Source organism: Sorex araneus, chromosome 2 (genome assembly GCF_027595985.1).
Source record: "Sorex araneus isolate mSorAra2 chromosome 2, mSorAra2.pri, whole genome shotgun sequence".
Taxonomy (NCBI): Eukaryota; Metazoa; Chordata; class Mammalia; order Eulipotyphla; family Soricidae; genus Sorex; species Sorex araneus.
This window is the reverse complement of record NC_073303.1, coordinates 321,746,597-321,769,525: the sequence shown is the minus strand read 5'-3', so window position 1 is coordinate 321,769,525 and position 22,929 is coordinate 321,746,597. Positions and strand designations below refer to the sequence as shown.

At 48.4% G+C, this 22,929-nt stretch overlaps 1 protein-coding gene across 3 annotated transcripts in view; it reads right to left on the bottom strand.

Annotated features, from left to right (window-relative positions):
- MPPE1 (metallophosphoesterase 1) overlaps positions 1 to 22,929 on the bottom strand; it is a 26,893-nt gene extending 3,964 nt beyond the window's left edge. Inside the window, exons 1-9 of one of the 3 annotated variants that reach the window (XM_055127645.1) lie at positions 22,802 to 22,929; positions 11,091 to 11,168; positions 8,762 to 9,150; positions 6,787 to 6,895; positions 4,919 to 5,022; positions 3,456 to 3,530; positions 1,392 to 1,500; positions 1,238 to 1,303; positions 1,025 to 1,147 (exon numbers count right to left, since the gene is read on the bottom strand). In XM_055127645.1, coding sequence (XP_054983620.1) covers positions 1,025 to 1,147; positions 1,238 to 1,303; positions 1,392 to 1,500; positions 3,456 to 3,530; positions 4,919 to 5,022; positions 6,787 to 6,895; positions 8,762 to 9,039 — 864 coding nt within the window. In that variant the 5' untranslated portion in view covers positions 9,040 to 9,150; positions 11,091 to 11,168; positions 22,802 to 22,929. The remainder of the gene's footprint in view (positions 1 to 1,024; positions 1,148 to 1,237; positions 1,304 to 1,391; positions 1,501 to 3,455; positions 3,531 to 4,918; positions 5,023 to 6,786; positions 6,896 to 8,761; positions 9,151 to 11,090; positions 11,169 to 22,801) is intronic. The other 2 variants (XM_055127647.1, XM_055127646.1) reach the window with 2 other exon arrangements.

Genomic DNA, 22,929 nt, shown 5'->3' with positions numbered 1-22,929 from the left:
AAAAGTAAGTTCAGATTCTTAGAGAAAATATCATCGTCTCATCCCAGAGTTTGTAACGTTTTTAATTGTAACATTTTTATAAGCACTTTTATTCATTTAGCTTAGAGCTATATAAGCATTATGTAGGCACGTTTTAAGTCCCATTCAGATTGGTGAGAAAAACCAAGTAAAGAATAACTGAGGGGCCGAAGAGATAGTACAGGAAGTAAGGCCTCAGACACAGCTCACCCCAGCTCGGTCCCCAGCATGGCATACGGTTCCCCAAGCGCTGCCACAAGTGACTTCCTGAGCACAGAGCTAGAAGTAAGACCGGGGCACCCACAGATGTGGCCCAAAGAACCCTTCAACACCCTTAAAAGGAATGAAAATATAATAATTTTAAAAGTGAACTATCCAGAGAATCCCCCAAGCCCCTTAAAAAGAATGAAAGCCTAATAATTTAAAAAATGAACTGTGCAGGGCCAGAGAGAGAGCACTGCCAGGGAGAGCACATGCCTATCACACGGCAGATCCAGGTTCAATCCCTGCCATTTCATACAGTACCCAGAATCCCACCAGGAATGATCCAGGAGCACAGAGCCAGGAGTAACTCCTGAGCATCACTGGATGTGGCCCCCAAACAAAAATAATCCTCCCCACCAAAGGAAAAAGAACTGTCTGTAAAGTTCCTTTAAAAAAAAAATAGGGGCTGGATCCATAGCACAGCGGGTAGGGCATTTGCCTTGCATGCAGCCACGCCGGATTCAATTCCCAGCATCCCATATGGTCCCCCAAGCACCGCCAGGAGTAATTCCTGAATGCATGAGCCAGGAGAAACCCCTGAGCATCACAGGTGTGACCCAAAAAGCAAAAAAAAAAAACCTGAGATTTTTATTAATTTGATATCAGCAAATAGAAGTAAATTCGCTGCATGGGTGGGAGAGATAGAAACAAAGCAATGACATGAAAATATGAGGTATCGCCAAACCCTGATGGATAATCACGAAAGCACATGTGTCCACGCCCAGCCTGGCCACTAGCTCACCTTCTGGGAAGCCTCCCTGGAAAGCGCGTCGTATCTCTCCTTAAAAGGCAGGTCCCTCTCCCCGGGAGGGGCGGCATCCTCACCAGAACAGTTCACATCGCTTCTCCGATACAGTGGGAAATGCTGCCCAGGATTCAGAGAGGAGCCAGATGTGATGTTAGGGACCACTGGCCTATCCCCAAACCCACGAGCTCCCTTCTCTGTCCCCCTCACCTGCAGAAGGATTGGGGCTGATGCTGGCAGCTGCTGCCTGTGTCCACACTGGCGGGAACCGTGTTCCTGATGGAGAGAAATCAGTCAGCTCCAGGAAGGGAGGCGGGGCTGCGAGGCTGCCCAAAGCAGCCTGGGTGCGGGGTGGCGCGCCTACCTCTCGGGAGCAGTTCAGGCTGTGGGAGATTTCAATGAGCTCAGCTTCTGCCTCAGAGCAGATTCCACAGCCGTCTCCTTCCATGGCAACACTGTTGACCATCACAAAGCTGGGAGAGAGGGAGCAAAATGGCTGAGTCGGGACAGGGGGGAGATGTCCCAGCAAGTGAAAGGAAAGCCGGCTGCACACACCGACAGCAGTCCTCACTCTGGGCGAAACTTTTGTTGCAAATCCAAAGAAGGAAATCCAATGGCATGACCGAGAGTAGAATGATTTAAACCCTCAACGGGGAGGGAGAGGCTTGCCTTGCACACCCTGACCTGGGTTCAATCCCTAGCACCACATTTTGTCTCCTGAGCTCTGCCAGGAGTGATCCCTGAGCACACAGCCAGGAATGAGCCCTGAGTACAGCCAGGTCTGGCCCAAAACCCCAAAATAGGTCAAACTCTGCTCTTGTGAGAAACCGCAGGTTAAAGCAACAGAATCTGAGGTCAGAGCCCCAGGAAGCTATCTCCTGGCCAAGGGTCTCGGCTTCTCTTCCCCTCTGTGACCCGGGATGGTGGCCACACACACCCATACCACTGGCTCCAGCACAAAGGGCTTGCCAGCTGTCACGATGGCTCCAGAGAGTGAAGACAGGCAACATTCAGGGACACCTGGACGGGGAGAGTGATGTCGGGGGACGGGGATCGGGTGTGGATTAGCACTAATGGGCTCCGGTGATTCCAAACCAGGATCTGAGCAAAGCCCACTGTGGTTACCTTTGCAACCCCTCACCTAATTCTATTCCAACAGCCTTTTATTAAATATCCTCTTAATGAAAAAATCCTTTAAATACCCTTCCATATCCTTGTCTTTCCTATACACTGATCATCCGGGTTTAACGAAGATAAAAGCTGACTAAAACGGAAAGAGTTAGAGAGAAGGGGCTGCAGTCAAATGCCCCAGACGCAGATGCACATATTTCATTTCTCTATGCCTACTGAGGAACAACAGACTGTGTCACCTCCATGACAACAGTGCAAAGGAAGTTTCTAGAAACTTCCTTTGCACTGTTTTGTTGCACATCCAAAGGAGTCCTATATACACTGGTGTTGGGGGGGGGGGGAGGAGGAATATCTGCAGAAAACCCACTGAACCTGGTTTACAGGAGCTTCACAGAGAATGTCTCAGTTGATGGCCCATTGCACTGCTACAGCCAAAGCGGATGATGTAATACGGAAGCCCGCGGGAAGGACATGGCAGATAAGACAAGCCTCCTCACAGGTCTTCTCTCCCCAATGCCAGCAAGTAGACTTGGTACACGGTTCTGTCCAGCCACAACCCACCCCCAGAAAGCATCCTGAGATGAGCAAGAAAATGGCCACACAGAGGGGAGCAAGTGCTGATGGTCCCAGAGGAGGGCTTCGATGTGAACGCCAAGGCTGAGGGCACAGGGTGGCATGGTCATGAAGCACAGCGAGACAGCACACAGCCCCTGCTGAACACACACCCAGTGCTCGGGCCAAAGATTCAGTACTCACCACCAGACCCAGTGCTTGAGGCACCCAGTACTGAGAGCACCAGACCCAGTGCCCGGTCCACCAGACCCAGCGCTCAGCTCACCAGACCCAGTAGACCCAGTGCTCAGTCCACTGGCCCAGTGCTCAGACCACACAGCCCATAAGGTCCAGGAGACAGTTTACCAGACCCCTGGAAATACATCTCAGGTGATGCCTGAGATATGGTGAGTACCATCTGGATCCAAAACACCACAACCATATTCTTTATAAAGCAGGATCAATAAGCTGTGAATGAATGACTGTACCAGGGCTGATGAATTCTATCATGCAGAGGAAGTATAGACAGAAAGAACAAAACTTGAGTGGCTGGGAAAAGCCCACGACCAACTAGCCCACTGGGGACGCTCAGGGAAAGGAGGGTGGGGACTCCTCCCTGGGCCCTCGCCCGAGTCTGCTCCCGGGCCAGACAGAGCCGGGCCAGGCCTCACAGGGCAGGGCCCCTTACAGAATTAAGTTTCTGAAGACAAAATGGCTTCCTGAGGATCTGCAAATTAATACTCACTTAACTCCTTTCCAGGAAAACAGCCTTTCAGGGTTGAAGACATTCTCAAAGCGTTCTAGTTTGTATCTGCTCATCCTAAATTCAATTATAAGGGAGGAAAAATAACTGAGAACAGGTCATTTTAGAACGTTTAAGCGTTAGTATGATACAGAAAATAACTGATAGTTTGAGGGCCCAACTGGCATTACTAGGCTCTCCTGCCGAGTGGAGGCCATGAACGTCACATCCCCTGAGGCTAATCATGAGGTCTCGGGCCACTGACTTAGCTCCCAGGCCTATTTTCCCCTGGAAATACGTCTCAAGGGACGCCCGAAACACGGTGAGTACCAAACTTTATGCCATGTTGCCGCCTCTATGTGCATTCCCATGACAAAGTTTAATTTACAAATCACGGAGAGTTGAACAACAGTAGCCAATAATAACACTGAACAGTTTAGACAAATTATGTGCACCTGGTCTCTCCCAGAGTATCTCAGTCATGTTCCTTTCAGACCACAGATCACTGCAAGTAACAAAAACCCAAAAACAAAACCACAGACAAAGGTGTGTGGGGAGGTGCTTGGTTTGGGCACAGGCTTGGAGGATCGGGGTGGAATGATTTGAAATATGGTGGTGGGAAGGTGTAATGGTGGTGGGATTGATATTGGAACATTGAATGTAATCAATTATTTCGAACAACTTTATAAAAATAAAATTAAATTTTAAAAAGGGAGGAGGGTGTGGTGGGGACTGTGGTACCAAGATCATGGTAAAAATTAAATGAATGGGGGCTGGAGTGATAGTGCAGCGGGTAGGGTGCACACAGCCAACCAGCTTCGATCCCAGCACCACCAGAATGATTTCTCTGAGTGCAGAGCCAGAAGTAATTCCTGAATATTGCCAGCTGTGGCCCAAAACAAACAAAAAAATTAAGAGTTAACATATAAGAGTAAACTGCTCAATCTCGCACATCAGATGCACGACACTGAAATTAGGTGGGAGTGTCTAACTGGTCCTGTTTTCAGATTCCCAAAGTAAACAACTGGCCATGAAGTCAAGTGCGAGTCCTCCTAGGACACATACAAATCTTTTCCCCCACACAGGTGGGCTGAGGGGGTTCAGTGTGCCAGACACAACTCCCTATCTGTGCTCTGTGGAACTTGACATTCCAGAGTGCTGGTCTTTTGAGGAAAGTGCATGTCCACTCCCATACAGTAAAACTCTGGCTTTCTCTGCAGGGCTGACGTGAGCGTTCACAGGGACCAGTGCTAGAGCGAGCAGCAGAATGCTTGCCTTGCGCACGCCTGACCCAGGTTCCATACCCAGCCCCCCACTCCCCCCCAACCCCCGCCCTTCCCCGAGCCAAAAGTGATCCCTGAGCACAGAGCCACAACTTAGCTGAGTGCTGCTGGGTGTGGCCTAAAAGCAAACAAACCATGAGCGTCCACAGGGGCTGCTGGGGATGAGGCTGGGGAGACACTTACTCATAGTGGAAGCCGATGTCATGATTGCCAGCCACCACCTTCAGCTGCACCTGGCCCGGGTGTCTGAACATCTTCTGAAACCTCGCCACATCCTCCTGCCAGGCCTGCGGGGACATCATGGCTACACCCCAGAGACCCTCTCTTTCCCCTTACTGCAAAACATGATTGACATCTTGATGGTGAGAAGTTATCCTTGTACAATACCAAAAGTTCAAAAGGATCATGTGGAACTCAGAATTTCTGACTCTATTTCCGACTTCTTTTTCTTTTTTCTTAGGAAAAGGTCAAGTTTTAGCTCAATGGTCTTCCTCCCCCATCATCTTAAAACATTAACTGATAATGACCAGAATATTTGATTCAAACACCTCTTGTCATTTCCAGGCCTTTGAAAACTATGCCTGGACCTGAGGTTGAGCAATGGCTGTAGGCCTGAGCATGCTGCAGTCAGTTCTTTGGAAGTGCCAAGTCAACTGTTCATGTGTCTCAACCCAGCCACGATGAGCACACGCCTCAGTGAGAACATTTCCTTATGGCCATCACTGGGGTAATGAGAACTGACGGACATGGGAGAAAGACAAACATTTCACAACTGGAGGGGCAGGAGGGTACCTAGGGCCATTGGTGGTGGGAAATGTACACTGGTGAAGGGATGGGCGTTGGGACATTTTAAGAGTGAAACCCAATCATGAACAACTTTGTATTTGTGTATCTCACAGTGATTCAATTTAAAAAGTTTTTTTAATCAAGAAAAATTTTACAACTGCTCTACCATTTGCTTAGAATATTAAAGCTTGAGAAATACATTGGTGATTATTAAATCTTAAAAATATCTGTTGGACAGACACTGTAAAGTAGGCAATAAACCTCTTAGTGTTAATTCTGTCCAAGAGTATTTACTATAGCCCAATTATTAGAAATATGCTGGTTAGAGAATCCTAAATAAAAGACTTCATTTTAATAAACAGTTAAAAATTAGACTCCCATACAATTAGAAAATTTGCAAAAGAAACATCTCGCCAACCTCATTTTATAACTAGTTTTTATGTAGACCATTTCCATTACCTCATATTCTATTATAATAACATAATAGAATTGCAACCTTATAGACAGTGATTTTCTATCACATCTGGACGAAGACTTCCTTTCAATTTTGAATTGTCCTGGGAAATACCAATAATTTTTTAAAATGCCCTTTACCTAAAGAAAATGCCTTCCAAACCCATTTGCGACCTTGCCACCGCCTCCACCGTCTCCTCCTTCTCCTCCTCCTCCTCCTTCTTCTCTCTGTCTCTGTTTCTCTCTGTCTCCCTCTTCTCTGCCTCCCCTTCTCGTCCCACCCAATTAATTCCAGCAAAGCCTTCTATAAGATAAGACTTTCTCTTTGGTTTGTGGGAACACTTTCATCACCTCAATATTCCCTTAAGGCAAAGGGACCTCATATCAAACTCCTTCATCTACACCTCTCACTCAGAGGCAAGTAAAAAAAAAAGTGGCAAGTAACTTTTGGGGCAAAAATCTCTAACTTTGAAATGCAATTTTTTAATATGATGGTTAAATAAAAGAATAAAAAGTGAAACATACATGTTAATATGGCCCCTCTCGCCTAAATTTCCACTTTCTAAGAGGTTCATTCATTGTTGAGATGTTCATTTCAACACACTGATGTCTGACTACTCTACGTACCTTTTACACAAAGATGAGATTAGCCAACCTAACTACTGATGCTGAAAAGACATTAACAGCCCTCCAGGGGGACTCTCCATCTTCCATACTGACAAACTAAGCAAACTTTCCGTCTCGCTGAAATTACGTGGAGGCTGTGCCCTGCCCTCAGAACAGAATGCGGTACTTGGATTCCAGGGTCCTACCTGAAAAGAGCTCCACTTCCCCTCATCAAAAATGTCTCCCAGAATGAAGACAACTTCCGGCTGCAGCATCCACAAAGCGGTCTGGAAGGCTCGTTCCATCTGCCATTCCCTTGACACCAACAGAGAACAGTCAGGCATGAGTCTGATTCCTGAGGGGAACCCACCTAGGCACACTGAAAGGGCCACTGAAGGTGAGGAAGAGAACTCCAAGGCCAGAGTACATGCTTGCACGTGGAACACTCAGTGAGACTCTCGTCACCTCATGCTGCCCCAGAGACCAAACAAATATACACATACAAAAAAGGTGAAGGAGCAGGAGAGACAGTACTGGAGTTAAGGCATCTACCTTGCACGAGACTAAAACTGTTTCTTTATTTTTTTATTTTTTATATCTTTTTTGCTTTTTTGGATCACACCCGGTGATGCACAGGGGTTACTCCTGGCTCTGCACCCAGGAATTACTCCTGATGGTGCTGAGGGGACCATATGGGATGCTGGGAATCGAACCCAGGTCGGCTGCGTGCAAGGCAAACGCCCTACCTGCTGTGCTATCACTCCAGTCCCTGAAACTGTTTATTTCTGAATCACTATGAGATACAGTTACAAAGCTTTCATGTTTGAGTTTCAGTCATACAATGATCAAACATCCATCCCTCCACCAGTGCACATTTTCCATCACCAATGTCCCTAGTAATGCCCCCCCCCACACACCTTCTCAGCCCTCTCCCTGCCTCCAGGGCAGACAATTTCCCCCATACTTTCTCTTTATTTTTGGGCATTATGGTTTGCAATACAGATACTGAGAGGTCATCATGTTTGGTCCTTTATCTACTTTCAGCAACCTCTCCCATCCTGACCGATTCCTCCAACCATCATTTTCTTAGTGATCCCTTCTCTATTCCAGCTGCCTTCTACCCAGCTCATGAAGCAAGTTGCCAACCATGGAGCAATATGAGACTGACACTGTTTCAATCCCCAGCACAGCACAACATGATCCCCCAAGCATCTCCAGGTGCAGCCCTGGAGACTACCTCCTTTCTCCCTAGCACCGCTGGGAGGTAACCTACCCGTACCAGGTAATCCCTGGCATCACAGACCCCCCACATTGAACCAATGGGTCAGTTGGCCAAGAATCATGGATGAGATTGCTCCAGGCTTCCTGAGTAGCTATTGGGAATTGACAAAGACAAAACAGATGAACTTGAATGACCTTTGCTCCCTGCCCAATGATCCACCAGACATTCCCATGTACTGATTAGAAATGATTCATTGTGGGTGTCAGAAGAGAAGCAAGCAGGCTGCCCTCCTGCTAATTCCAAAGGTGAACTCCTCATTTCTCCACCTTTCTACTCCTCCCTCCTTCTCTCACCTCCAGGGAAAGAAAGTAACTAGCCTCCCAGCTAGCACCAAGTTTCATCTATATCTAAGGCATTCCAGAGGTGAAGCGCAGGCAATAACAAACACCCATTCAGAGAAGCACAGATGCTGCCACTGGAAGGAAGAGGAGGCAGATACAGGGCAGCAGCAACCAGAGAATTTCCAGCCAGTAGCTGAAAGCACCTTTCAATGCAGTGTTACTCATAGTCAAGAGGTCGAAGCAACCCGAGTGTCCATCCACTGGTGAACGGAATAATAAGTCATGGTGCTCACAGACAGCGGGGATCTGGTTTCCCTTTACAGAGGGAGGAGATTTGGGCAGGTGGCACGAGGAGGAGCCAAGCTCCTCTTTCTGTCTGCGGACTTTCAGAAAGAGAGCAAGAGAGAGAGCTCAATGGGCAAGGCACATGCTTTGCATGCAAGCAGTCCAGCTCTGGTTCCCAGCCTTAGGGTCCGTGGCCTGAATACCAACAGGGGCAACCCTTGACCCCTGAGCCAGGAGCAGCTTCGGAGCACTGCTGGGCATTCCCACCTTCCCCCCACCAACACGAACACTCCTGCAAAAGGAAAAGGGAAGGTTCCTGACTCTCACTCTTACCTTCGTAATTTGTCAAACCAGTGGCCTCTGATTTGTCCAAGCAAGTGGGTGTCGGCCAAGAACATAGCTTTCAGCACTGGCTCTGGTCTCTCGCGCTGCCCATCACTGACTGGAGTTTTCAACTCTGGCCAATCACACTGAGAGATCACTATGTAATAGATTAAAAATTCACAAAATAGAAGCACTGTGAAGACAAGAGCTAGAAGTTTCAAAAGCAAAAAACTTCTTCTTTTTAACAACGGAAACCTCTGCTTTCCGAAGTTTGGTCTGGTTGCCATCTCCCTGCTCCGGAGTGTCAGCAACCAAGACTATGTCCGTCTGGAAACCACCCTGAAAAGGACTGTAGAGCTCTGTTCAAGTCAGATGGTGTCCAAGCCTTAGCCATGTGCCTAAAGGAAAAAGAGAAGAAAAATGATTGGGATATGGGGCCGGAGCGATAGCACAGCGGGTAGGGCGTTTGCCTTGCACGCAGCCGACCTGGGTTCGATCCCCGGCATCCCATATGGTGCCCCAAGCACTGCCAGGAGTAATTCCTGAGTACAAAGCCAGGAGTAACCCCTGAGCATCGCTGGGTGTGACCCAAAAAGCAAAAAAAAAAAAAAAAAAAGATTGGGATATTTTTTGTAATACCATCACTACCTCCCTCTGTTAAAAGCTGGAGTCTCTCAAAATCCTTTAGTCTGCACTCAATAATTGCCTTGTACTCTAACGAAGGTAATATGTCACATACTACTAAGGCAATTCGTTTCCTAGGACGTCTCTATACATCCATTTGCCAGAATAACAGCATTAGAATGATATTCTTATTTATCCTAAGATGCATCCATTTGGTTACTACTTTGGAAAAATCATCAAAAATGAATGTGTTACACAGATTTTCTTTTAACTGAATTACCAGGAGATACACAGTTACAAAGCTGTTCAAGATTGCTTTTCAGTTATACGGTATCCCAGCACCTGTCTCTTCACTGTGTACATTTTCTACCATCACATCCCCAATTATACAGATCTTTAAGGCAGGATACAAAATAAGGAAAATCATCAAATATTATCTTGGAATCCCCAAAAGATTCACTATGCGTCCAGAACATTCAAAGTCAGCAGGCGGTACAACTCTTGAAGTATGTTACCTTAGGTGTAAGTTCAGCACTTCTCAATCCAAAAGAAGTGAAGATTCATGGGCAATGTGCTGCAGAAACCCTGGGAATGCAGGAGCCTGAGAGACAGTACGCTGTGCAGGGAGGCACTTGCCTTGCATGCATCCAGGCCAGGTTCAATCCCCTGCATCCCATTTGGACTCCAGAGCACTGCCAGGAGTAACCCCTGAGCATTGCCAGGTGTGCCTCCCCCTCTCCCTTTTCCCAAAAAAAGTCCCCAACACTCTGATGTGTATTAAGGTCAAAACTAATCTCTGTGAAATTCAGTCTTCAAAATTCACATTTGCACAGGAACTAAGACTAAGATTCAGAACCTCTAAAAATCCCTAGCTTATTTTACAGTAGTGTTCTGTAATAAGCAACCACTGAGATGTGGGTATTTTTTTAAACTTCTGTCACTGTCATCCCATTTTCATCGATTTGCTCAAGTGGGCACCAGTAACGTCTCCATTGTGAGACTTGTTGCTACTGTTTTTTGGTTTACCGAATATGCCACAGGTAGCGTGCCAAAATAAGCCAGAGCAAATATCTTGAGCTTTATCAAAGCTTCAAAGCATACTCAGAATCAGAAATAGCTTCAGAAATGGATACATGAGGAAACCTCTATGGAGTTATTCCAACTGAGGGCTGGCAATTATCACACTGTCCTCTTAAACATTCATTTCCATCTGTGGTTTCTCAGGAAATGAAATGATAACAGAGAATAAAATGGTTCTGGGGACAATGCCTCCTCTGTCTTTATCCTTCCCCTGCATGGAAATTGCATCTATAGTGAATACTTGATTTAAAAGGGATGAGGGAAGAAATACTCGGTTTTTATTAGGCACTTTCAGCTAGAGAACCAATGCAATTTTGCAAATAATCTAGGATCAACTGCGTTTCCTGGAATTCTACTCTGAAAATTCACACCAAACTCGAGACCCTTCCTTCCTCCTCTCTGCCCCAAAGCCTTTTATTGACGTCTTTTGAGATCACATCTGGCAACCTTCAGGGCTTACTCCTGGATCTGCGCAAAGGGATTGCTCCTGGCAGGGCTCCTGGACCCTGTAGGGTGCCAGGGACTGAACCAGGATTGGCTGTGTGCAAAGAAAGCGCCTTATCCATCATACTCTCTCCAGCCCCTCATCCCCCTTTTAACTTAAACTGAAGACTTGCTAGAACAAGCTGGTTACCTTAGGGCATGCTGGTTCTCCCATTCTCTCTGTCTGTCTTGTCAAACTTGAAATCCACTAAATGGACTCCCTGGAAAACTGTAAATATTTAAATAATTAACACCAACACTTTTGAAACATCCCCAAAAGTGATGAGGAGGGGGCCCAGAGGAAATAGCAAGTGCTTTTTCTAGCATGTGGTTGAGAGTTGAAATCCCTAATGTCCCACATGCTGAATGCACTCCTGGCAGCTGTTTGAGCCTGGAGTCACTTCTTGGCCTAACTTATTCCACTCTGTCTCTGCACTTCCCCATACCACATACTATTTTCAACCACACCTGAGCCAAGTAAGCATGACAAAAGGGTTAAATTCTCCTGAGCACTTCAACTAAAAAAAAAAAGGTGTGACAGTGAGAATGACATATGTCGAAAAGACTGGCACACTGAAGAGATAGGGCAGTGGGCAGGGCACTTGCCTTGTACATAGCTAATCTGAGTTTCATACTTATCACCACATATGGTTCCTTGAACACAGAGAAGCTCGCAAAACCGCCAGAAGGAAGCTCTAAGGACCACCAAGAGTAGCCCCAAAATCAAAAGAAAAAAAATTTTTTTAAAGATTGGAAACAACCAGTGTTGGTTGGGTTGTTATTCAAAAGGAGACTTCATTCATGCCGGTTCACCGTGAACTAGCATGTGACCCAGTGAGCCTCTTCTGGCATCGACTCCCGAAGCATGAAAATGATCATTTGAGGGCACACAGATGAATCTCAGATCTGAGCAACTTGCGGCAGAGATGGCCCTGGACTTTGCAAAACCCCTTCTCCGCTGGGCTGCTCCAGACGGGGGTGGGTGCTATCCCTCTGCCTGCCCTCTAAGAGCCCCAGGAGTCGCCAGTTTCTAGAAGCCAGCGAGAAGCACCAGGTACGAGTTCAAGGTGGTGGCAAGATGGCAAATCCCAAGTCTCGAAGGACAGGGGAGGAGTGGGCCATCCTTCCCCCCACCCTGATAAGACGCAGAGATGATGCCACGTCTGCCCACCTTCTACTTAAGCTCCCACATGGCCACGATCCAGAGACACAGAGATAAATCTCCAACCCGAGCAACTTGCTGCAGTGATTACTTCAAACCCTAATTATTAAAATCTTAGAATTCCTTGAGCGCGCAGCCGCTCTTGCAATATTATACTATATCCATAACAAGCAATACAAAACACATTGTGTAGCATTGCATTTCGGGCAGGTATGAGGGGTGGTAGGACTGGTCTTGAAATATCGAAGGTAACTAAAGTAGAGAAAGAATACTCTGCAAATTGTCTGTTAAACAGGCAGGGGGAGGTGTGAATTGGGGGGAAGCTGGGGATTTTGGTGGTGGAAGGGATGGGTGTTAGATGACCGTATGATGAAAGTTCAACATGAGATTTTTGTTACTGTGCCTCACGGTCAATTAATAAAACCTGTAGCACTGTTGTCCCACTGTTCATCGATTTGCTCAAGCGGGTACCAGTAACGTCTCCATTGTGAGACTTGTTGTTACTGTTTTTAGCATATCGAATATGCCACAGGGAGCTTGCCAGGCTCTTCCATGCAGGTGAGATATTTTCAGTAGCTTGCTGGGCTCTCCGAGATGGATGGAAGAATCAAACCCAGGTCAGCCGCATGCAAGGGAAACGCCCTACCCGCTGTGCTATTGCTCCCGTCCAATTAATTAACAATTTTTAAAAACCTTATAAAAATAAATACAATAAAATAATTTTTTAAATGATCACTTGAAAAGATATATGTTATTGAAAAGATTATGTACATACTGCAATAGCCAGGATATGGAAACAACCCTGTAGCAGATGAATGAGTAACATTCCAATGGCATAATTGGAATGCATAACAATCCAGTGGCAGATGAATGCATAAAGAAGTTGTGGTACATCTACACGACAGAGGACTCTGAAGCTGCAAGAAAAGATGAGAGATCATGCACGTCACTGCAACAGGGATAGAACTGGAGGCTATGTCAGGTGGCATAAATCAGAAGAAGTCAAATACCAGAAAATCTCGTAAAAAAGGCATGGGAACAGACACACCAAACTGTAAGAAACCCTTGATCCTAGATCTCAAAACAGATTACCAAAGGGGGGGAGGGGCGAGAAGGGATAGTAGGGGAAAGGGAGGGAGTAAAATGAGGTAAACTGGAAATGATATTCGGTTATTGGCCGAGGCATTTTGGCAGTGGTGACATGTGGTAACTGAGTACAGTAAGATGATAACAAGGGTCGAAGCAATAGTGATACAGCAGAGAGAGAGAGAGAGAGAGAGAGAGAGAGAGAGAGAGAGAGAGAGAGAGAGAGAGAGAGAGAGAGAACATAAGTAAATAATTTAGAAGAAAAGCAAACACCCTTGAGGGGCTGAAGAGATCATACAGCAGGTAGGGCGTTTGCCTTGCACGCCACCAAGCCAGGTCCCATCTCCGGCTCTCCAAACCCACCAGGGGTGACTCCTGAGTGCAGAGACTGCAGCCAGCCCTGAGCACCACTGGGCACAGCCCCAACACAAAACAAACAAAACAAAACCTTAACACCTATGAAACTTAAATTTGTTCAAATAAAATTGTTCTTCATTCTCCCTCAGAGCACACCAGCCTTCCTTCTTTACAATATTTCTCCCTGAGTAAACTACCAGCTGTAAGTGAATTAACCATGGAATTCTTTCCAAACACAGGAACAAAACCAGGGGGCCCCACGTTAGGCCTCCCTGGCTCCCTCTGTTCTGAAACCCAAACCAGAATGATGGCTGAATCATCTCCACACCCACGTCTTCCCCGGGCGAGAAGCTGGTTTCAGCTGCAATGACTAAGCGCCAGGTTGCCAGGGGAGACCAAGGGTCTGGGGAAAGGCAGGCAGGCCTTCACACACAGCCCTGCAGGGACGCCCCGCACTCCCCAGACAAGCCTGTACACCCCGGATCTCCAGCCCTCACTCATGGCACGACAGCTCCCCTGGGCTCAATGGCAGTGAACGACTGACTAGCCAACGCAGACAGGAAGAGACACTGGGGGTGCGAGAGCCACAGTCCAGGGGGTAGAGATATAGCCTGGCCAGCCCTGAACACTGCTAGGCATGGCCCCCCAATTTTTTTTTTAAAGAGCCATCAGGTAGGCATGCAGACAAAAAAAAAATGAACAAATATAAGTTTCCTAGGTTTCAAGGGGTTTTGTTTGTTTGTTTGTTTGTTTGGGGGCTATGCCCACTGTACTAGGGCTTATTCCTGACTCTGCACACAGGGATCACTCCTGTCGTGTCTGGGGGACCCTGTGTCTCTTCCCTCAAACTTTGATGTTCTCTTTTCCACAAAGGCATTAAAAATATCCTACACAGAGCCATTTGGCTAGATGTGGAATGAAGGAAGAGGGGAAGAAGAAAGGAAGAAAGGGGGAGGGGAAAAGTACAAAAGTAAGAGGGGGAGCAAGCAAGTTAGCTGCTGTCACTACAGGTTTTCTTGAGAAGACGCTGCTGTGGGCAGACACGTAAGGGGACCGTGGCGATGCACTGCTGCCCACTGTCAATGCACAGAAAAATGATAAAATTTCAGAGCTTTCCTGGCCTGGAAGTAGCCCAGAGGCACACAGGCCACATTCCTTTGACACTGTCCTCAGACCTTTGGAGAGAAGAAACTAAGGCCTCACCCAGAGGCAGAAACCTAAGGACCCACCCACAGAAGGGTGAACCCCTCAGAAAGGAGAAAGTGCAGAAGAACCCGTGAGATTATGAAGCTCAACAGAGGATGAGATGACGCACCATCTACAGTGCTAGGCTGGCCTGTGACGATGCCCAGATTAACTCTCACTGTGCAAAACTCCGGAAAATTCCATGTGGCCAGACTATAAATGGTCCTTCAGGAGGTCACTCAGCGCTCGCTCTTCAAGCCCCTGTTCTCCCTTCACATAATGTTGAAGGTTTGCTGAGCACCACTGGGCACAGCACATCTCACTGCATGTCTGTTTCTGTGCCCTTGGAGAAGCCCCCGAGAGCTGGTGGTGAGGTGGGTAGGGTAGAGTTACAAACACTTTTCTTTCTTTTTTTTTTTTTTTTTTTGCTTTTTGGGTCACACCCGGCAATGCACAGGGGTTACTCCTGGCTCTGCACTCAGGAATTACCCCTGACCGTGCTCAGGGGACCATATGGGATGCTGGGATTTGAACCCGGGTCGGCCGCGTGCAAGGCAAACGCCCCACCCGCTGTGCTATCTCTCCAGCCCCACAAACACTTTTCTTGAGTCAACCGCCCTTGCCCATGACTTTACCAAGCCAGCAAACCTTCAACATTATGTGAATCAAAATTTTTTTTTTCTTTTTTGGGTCACATCCGGCACAATGCACAGGGGTTACTCCTGGCTCTGCATTCAGGAATTATTCCTGGCAGTGCTTGGGGGACCATATGGGATGCCGGGGATCGAACCCGGGTCTGCCGCGCGCAAGGCAAACTCACTATCCGCTGTACTATCGCTCTGGCCCCATGAATCCAATTTTTCAAAGCCCGTTTAGCCTCATGACGTGATTTCCAGCACTTAGAGGGGAGGGGGATCCCGTCTCGCCCTGGAAACAGCACAGCAAATCTCGGGTTGGGTAATGAGAAGTCAGGCCTACCAACGTGAGGGGGCGGGGGAAGATGGGGGAACCTCACTTCCTGTGCCAAGTTCCAAGCCAATCTTGGGCCAAGACTGTTGCCTCCTTTTCTGACAGGACAGAAGGAAATCTGCAGCCCCCCAGAGGTAGCGATGAAGATCAAGTCCACTCCTCCCCAGCCCGCTCCTGCATGTAGCCTCTCACTCCACCCCTCACCCACTTGCCCCACCCCGCCCCTACAGAGTCAACACACCCTCCACCTCTCACCTCTTCTCCACCCACCCCACCCCTGCAGAGTGTGGACACCCCACCCTATGCTGCAGAGTGTAGATACCCCCACCTCTGCAGTGTGTGGGTGTACTCAACCTCTTCCCTGCCCACAGCAGAGTGTAGACACCCCTCATCCCAACTCCCCCCCCCCACACACACACACAGAGCAAAAGGCCCTCTGATCTTGGCAGGTGCAAAGGAAACTAGTGCTATGGGGAAAGTCTCGCTTTGCCCCTGCCAGCACCTCGTCGGGTTATGACGCCCACCAGCGAGCACAGCTCGGCGGAATGGGAGAGACCCCCAGCCACACTCCACACCCCCTTGGTCATCACAGCATCTCCCCTCCCCGCCACTGACGGCAGCTTGTTGAGGGAATAATATTCAGGAAAGTACTTTCAGAAAGCAAACCCCGGTGCGCCTCCTGAGCAGATGAGCCAGGATGTGGAGGGACTGCCTGACGGGCCGGGGCGCAGTCAAAGAGCCACGGAGAGACTCTCGAGACCCAGTGTCCTGGACACAGCTGCTTCCTGCACCCGCGCGCCAGGTGGCACCTTCTAATGCTATCTGAAGTCACCTTCACCAAAGGTGAGCCTTAAGTGTGACCCCAACTGTAGTAAGCCCAGTGATGATTAGGCACACCAGCTACATGTATAAGTACGAAGCTTTCCTCTGAACCTGCATTCTCGGCTGGAAGCACTGAGTAAATCTCAGGAACTCAGGGGCCATCAGGGCTACACCTGGCAGCACAGGGGGGAGCAGCTGTAGGCACTGGGGGTCGAACCTGGGGCTCCATGCTTGCATTGGCACGCTCCAGCATCTGAGCCCTCTCCCTGTGCTTGCATGCACACACTAGCACATCTGCCATTGCCCTGACCCTTAGTTTCTGCCACAGCTGAACTCTACACTTAGAAATGGGTAAGATGGGGGCTGCAGTAATAGCACGGAGGGTTGGGCGTTTGCTTGCACATGGCCAACCTGCGCTCTATTCCCAGCATCCCATAGGTCCGCCAGGAGTAATTCCTGAGTGCAGAGCCAGGACTAACCCCTGAGCATCACCAGGTGTGACCCAAAAAGCAAAAATTTTTTAAAAAAGGGGCCAGATGGACTGGGATTGTGGTGGCGTGGCAGATGAGCGGGGGTTGAGGTGGAGTGGTAGCGCACCTGGCTTACTGTGTGAGGCACTGGGTTCAAGAGCCACACACACAAATGAGCAACATGTTGGAGAGAGATAGAGACACAGGCCCCGGGAGAAAGCACTTGGAACAGAAACATCTAACAAAGGATACTACCGAGGAGAGAGAACTCTTAAAACTGAGTAAGAGGACAGATAACATGATTTTTAAAGTGATCAGAGGTAAGAAAGTCTCATGTGTTCACACACACTGAGGTAACAATGTGAGGTGATAAATGTGTTAAATTAATTTGACTTCTGGATTCATTCTGATATAGGCAGTAGACAGGGAAGGGCCTCAAGACAATGAGATTTCTGGGAAGTAATAAAGCTGCTAGTCCTAAGGCTGGCCCTCCCTGTGGATACTGGAAGCCAGACCTGACAGGACCTTCTCCAACAGCAGACCCTGAGGAGGCTGGGCCCCTCCCTAAAGATAGGGCCTGAAGGAAAAGCCTTGAGGTTGGTTTTTTGTTTTTGTTTTTGTTTTGAATGAATCACCATGAAATACAGGTACAGTTTTACAGATTTACAATCTTTGAGAACCCGCAATTCCTTCCTTTAATCTGATTAACCCTGGAGGCTCGGCTAGCCAGACCAAGAAGGCTGGACCCACCCTGAGAGGATCCAGCAGGAACAAAGCTCAAGAAAAGGAGTTGTGCGCAGATCAGACACTTGGTGTATGTGCCTGGCTGAGGAGCCAATGGGGCGAAGCTACCATCTGTGAGATTATGACTGAACGCCTCTAAGTCAGAATCCCGCCCAGGCGAACAACACGGCAGCGCCTCGGGCTGCCTCTGTGGACCCCGGTTAGCCAGTCCCGCGCTGTCCCCACTGGCGGGCCTGCGTCCGGACCAGGGTCCGGTGAGGAGAGCCGCTTCTCTCGGGAATCGGGATGTGGCTGGAAAAGTGGTCGCCCCCTCGCCAGTCACGCAATGCACATTCGTGGGAAACCTGGTGCTAAACCATTGCTGACCTGCTTCTGGACCAGGGTTTCATATGTAGCAGAGCAGCTCCCTAGCTGCGATCATCCCTTGATTAAAAAGAAAGTCATCCCTTGATTAAAAAGAAAAAAGGAAGAAAGAAAAGTAGTTGCAGATAAGACCACACCCAGCTCTACAACAACCCTAGTATTGAACTCCTACTTAGCTAGAAAGCCCCACATGGGGTGGAGTGGAGAAACCCTGTAAGAGCCACCTTGAATGAAGGAAAGGCACATAGATGCTGCCCGAGCTTGTGTGCTGCTTGTGCCCACGTGGCCAAGCACATGTGTCGACTGCAGCCCATATCTCCCCTCTTAAAACGTGTGATTTCATGCTTTCATATCTCCATATCTCATGCAGGAATGTGTGTAAGGCTCTCTCCGCTTTTCAAGGAGCCTCTCTCTCTCTCTCTCTCTCTCTCTCTCTCTCTCTCTCTCTCTCTCTCTCTCTCTCTCTCTCTCTCTCTCTCTCTCTCTCTCTCTTTCTCTCTCTGATATATACATATATATATATCTCCCCCCACCCCCTTTCCTCTTCCTAAAACCCTCCAAATAAAATCTGTTTTACTTCACTGATAACTTCTTCCTGCAAGGTGAAACAGAAGCCCAGCAACACTGGGGAAAGCGTAGGACTGAGAAGACCAAGAAGCTGTCAGGTGTAGCTTGATGGCCCCTGGGGGGGCTGGCAGGGCTCTGTCCTGTGCCGTGCAGGGGCTCATCACAGAATTTATGAGTCCCAGCCTTCCCAGGTGGTGCTGGGGTGGCAGAGGTGGGCTGGGAGAAAGTGACCATCTCTCTCCTCTGCACCTCACATGAGGCACCAGTGGGGTCACCTACTTGAGTTTCATGCCTAGACATGTATATTGGAGACAGCACTACACACCTATCGGCACGGTCAAAATCCTTAACACTGACAACACAAATACTGCAAGGACATGGACCAACAGGAACTCACACTCATTGATGGTGGGACTGGGAAGTGAGGCAGCCACTAGGGAAGACAGTTTGTCTACGCAGACTTTTATCCCATGATCCAGCAAACAAGCCCTTTGGTATTTGCCCAAAGAAGTTTTAAGTCTCTCTCTCTCACACACACACACACACACACACACACACACACACACACACACTGCAAACAAATGCTGGTAGCAACTTTATCATTTTATTTTGCTCTGCCTTTGCTGGGCCACACCCAGGGGTACTCAGGCCTACTCCTGGCTGTGCTCAGAGGACCCTGTGAGCCTGCTCAAAACAAAATCCAAAGCAAAGCAACATTCTATTACAGTTGGGTTGAAGACAGAAACTTTGCAGAAACGTCTACATTGTGTTTATTTTACTAACACTCAAGAATGTTGTCATCTGCAAGGTCATTATACTAAGTGAAAAGGGCAGTCAGAGAACAAGAAAGGCTGCTGAGTGGGCTTAGCTGAGGCACTCATGATACGGGCAGGGCAGGTAGGTTAGGGACCCCCACTTCCCCCCCACACACGATGGCAATGAAATTTCTGGGAAGGAAAGTTCTAAGGCTGACCCACCTTGTGGATACAGAAAGCAAGACCAGAGGTAAGACCTTCAGCGGCGGACCCTGAGAAGACTGGCCCTCTGCCATGAAGGAATCCCTCGAATACCCTCTGACCTCTCCCTCAGTCATGATTAACTTTAGTGACTCAGCCCAAAGGTCAAGAAAAGAAATTTCAAAGGCCACACCCATTCACTTAGCAGCAGACTCTTATCTAGGAAGGAGCCCCACGTGGGAACACCTTGAAAAACCCTATAAAAGCCACCCTGAACAAGGGGGCGTGCACATATCTGGCCCGAGCCCATATGCTGCTTGTGCCCACTTGGCCAAGCACATGTGGCAACCGAACACATGTGTCACCTGCATCTCCCCTCTCCCTCTTGAGATGTGTACTTTCATGCTCCCATATCTAATGCTGGGGTGTTAGATATGAAATGTATAGGGCTCTCTCCTCCCTTGGAGAAGCACATGTCTCTCTTGAGCCTGTTTCTCTCTCTCCTCTCTCTCTCTCTCTCTCTCTCTCTCTCACACACACACACACACACACACACACACACACACACACACCAACCCCTTCAAAAACCCTCCAAATAAAATCTGTTTACTTCACTGCTTGTCTACTCCTGAAATTCCTTTCTGCAAGGCCAGACAGGAACCTTGAAAACCCTGGGTAAGGCCTGGGACTGGCCTCACTGTCCCTGCAAAGAGCAAATCCTCTCTCTCTCCAGCCTGAGTCTGTGACTCCCCAAGAAATTGGGTGGTGAGGATCAAGCCCCATGCCTGGAAGAACAAGGCGGACTTCAGGTGCGGCCTAACGGCCACCTGGTGTGGCAGGCGGGGTGCGGGGGCTCAGGTTTGTCAGCCTCAGGAAAGCTCACACTTTCCCAGTCCTAGTCTCCAGAGCGGGTCCTGGGTGGCAGAGGCGGGTGGGGAGGTGACCGTCTTTCTCTGCTCCCGACTCACGTGAGCCACCTGTGGGGTCCACTGACATCACTCAGAACCTCCGAGAAGTTCCCAGAGATGGAAAGTAAAATACTGGTTGCCAGAATTGAGTCAGGGGGCGAAAAGAAATTGTTACTTAATGAATAGGAAATCGGGGTTTGGGAAGATAAAACAGTTCCAGGAATGGGAAGCTGTGAGTGCACCAGAGCAGTAAATACACTTGATATACAGCGAACCAGACCTAACAGTGGCTAAAATGGTCAGTTTTATGCTATGCATGTTTTGCCACAATTTTTTTTAAAAAGGAAAAAAAAAAGACACAAACATGCATACAGAGAACATACAAGCTAACAATGTTCTATAATGAGAGCTTCCTGTCAGATGAAAATCTTTTTTTTTTTAATTTTTGGGTCACACCTGGTGATGCTCAGGGGTGACTCCTGGCTTTGCACTCAGGAATTATTCCCAGGGGTGCTCAGGGGATGAGATGAGATGCTGGGGATCGAACCCAGGTCAGTCATGTACAAGGCAAATGCCCTACCTGCTGTACTATAGCTTCAGCCCCGAAAATCCTTTTTTTTTTTTTTAGAGCCTTGGGAATCTAAATTGGGAGTAGTGTTTCTCAGCTTTTCTCCGACTGCAGAACCCTTCCTCTTGACTCCCCCTACCTGCTCACCCCCAGTCACGCTGTGGCTCACTTTCTTATGACCTTCACCTGTGGTCCCTGGTTTCGAAGCGCTCATGAGAGGAGTATTGCTGAGAGGAAAATTACTTCTTACCTCTGGGGGGTTGCTGTTCAGGACTAGTCCTGGATCTGTAATCAGGGGTGACCCCTAGTCGTGTGTAGGAGAACATGAGGGGCAAGGATGGAACCAGGGCCAGCTGCATGCAACGCAAGCTCCTTATTCCTGTACTATCTCTCCGGCCCCCTTTCTCACCCTTTTTCTTGGAGTAAGGTCATACCCAGCGGGGTTTAGGGCTTATTCCTGGCTCTGTGCTCAAGGATCATCCCAGAGGTGCTCAAGGTTGCTGAGGATTAAATCCAGCCCTGCAAGGCAAGTGCCTAAACCCCCGTACTGCCTCCCCTCTCAAAGGCTTTAAGTGTTTTATTTCTCTGAAAAATCTTTTATTCAGTTTGCTATCATTAAAGTGGAAAATGCATCACTTGTTGGATGGCACAGTGGCTCCTGCACTGTGGCATCCAGGCAAGAACCCCACTGACTATTTGAAGTAATAAAAATAGCCAGAGGCCCACCAAGCTAAAAAAAAAAGGACAGATTCAATGACAGGGCTCCTATCGTATAAACTATGTATATTAAAAATGTGTATGAGAGACAGCTTTCAGCACTGGGGCATAGGCTTTGTATGTCGGGCACCCCAGTTCAAACCCCAGCCCCTGCCTCATCCCCAATAGCACCTGGAACAACACTGACCCCCAAAAGCTGGAAGCAGCCCCTCCCAGCGCCGCTTCGTGTGATCCCAAAACCAAAAGTGCACATTATTTTTTTCTATTGCCCACCCAGAAAAAAATATCAGTTTGCAAACTATAATTGAGAGCAAACAGCTTTTATCTACTGATTTTTAACTTCAAATCTATTGTTATCTAAACTCTCTCCTCCCAAATACAGATGGAAAATGCTTCCTTTATTTTTTTCTCGTGACCACAATGTTTACTCCGAGTTCACCATGAAAATAATTATTTATATATTAAATTTTTCATCTTAAATGGTGTCTTTTTTAAAAGATAGGATTTTTTTGTTTGTTTTGTTTGCCAATCTACACCAGCAAACTAAGAAGCAAAAGACCCTTATATATACCATAGTCTTTAAGTAACTGTGACTTTTCAACAAATAAATGACTCGTTTCCGGGATATTGTCGGTTACTCAAAATGCTAAAATGAATTTCTGTTCGTTACTCGCGACACTGTTGGTCACTTGTGGTAATACTGTTGGTGACTCGTAATTCTAAGCGGAGGTTCCGGTTTGCAGGAAGGAACAGTTCGCCTGCGAGCAGGAGTCTTGTAACAAGGCCAGAACACGGGAGATGCTGCGGGCGCCGGCTCTGCGCGCGAGTCCTCTCACCCGAGCCTGCTCCAACAAGCCGGAAACCGGACCCCGGCCCGAGACCCAGGCGGGCCCAGCCCGCGGTTCCGTCCCAGGAAGACCAGGCCCCGAGTCCCGAGCACAGGGGGAGAGGCCGGGAGCACGCGCGGGGCCTCAGCCCCGAGACTCACTCGGTCCTGCAGCCGTCGGACTCTCCGCGTCCCGGGCCAGGGGAGCCCCTGTGCCCCCGCGGCTCCCCGGGTGATCGAGCCGGGCTCCGGGGGCTCGTCGGTGCCGGGCGGGAGGGGGGAGAAGTGGG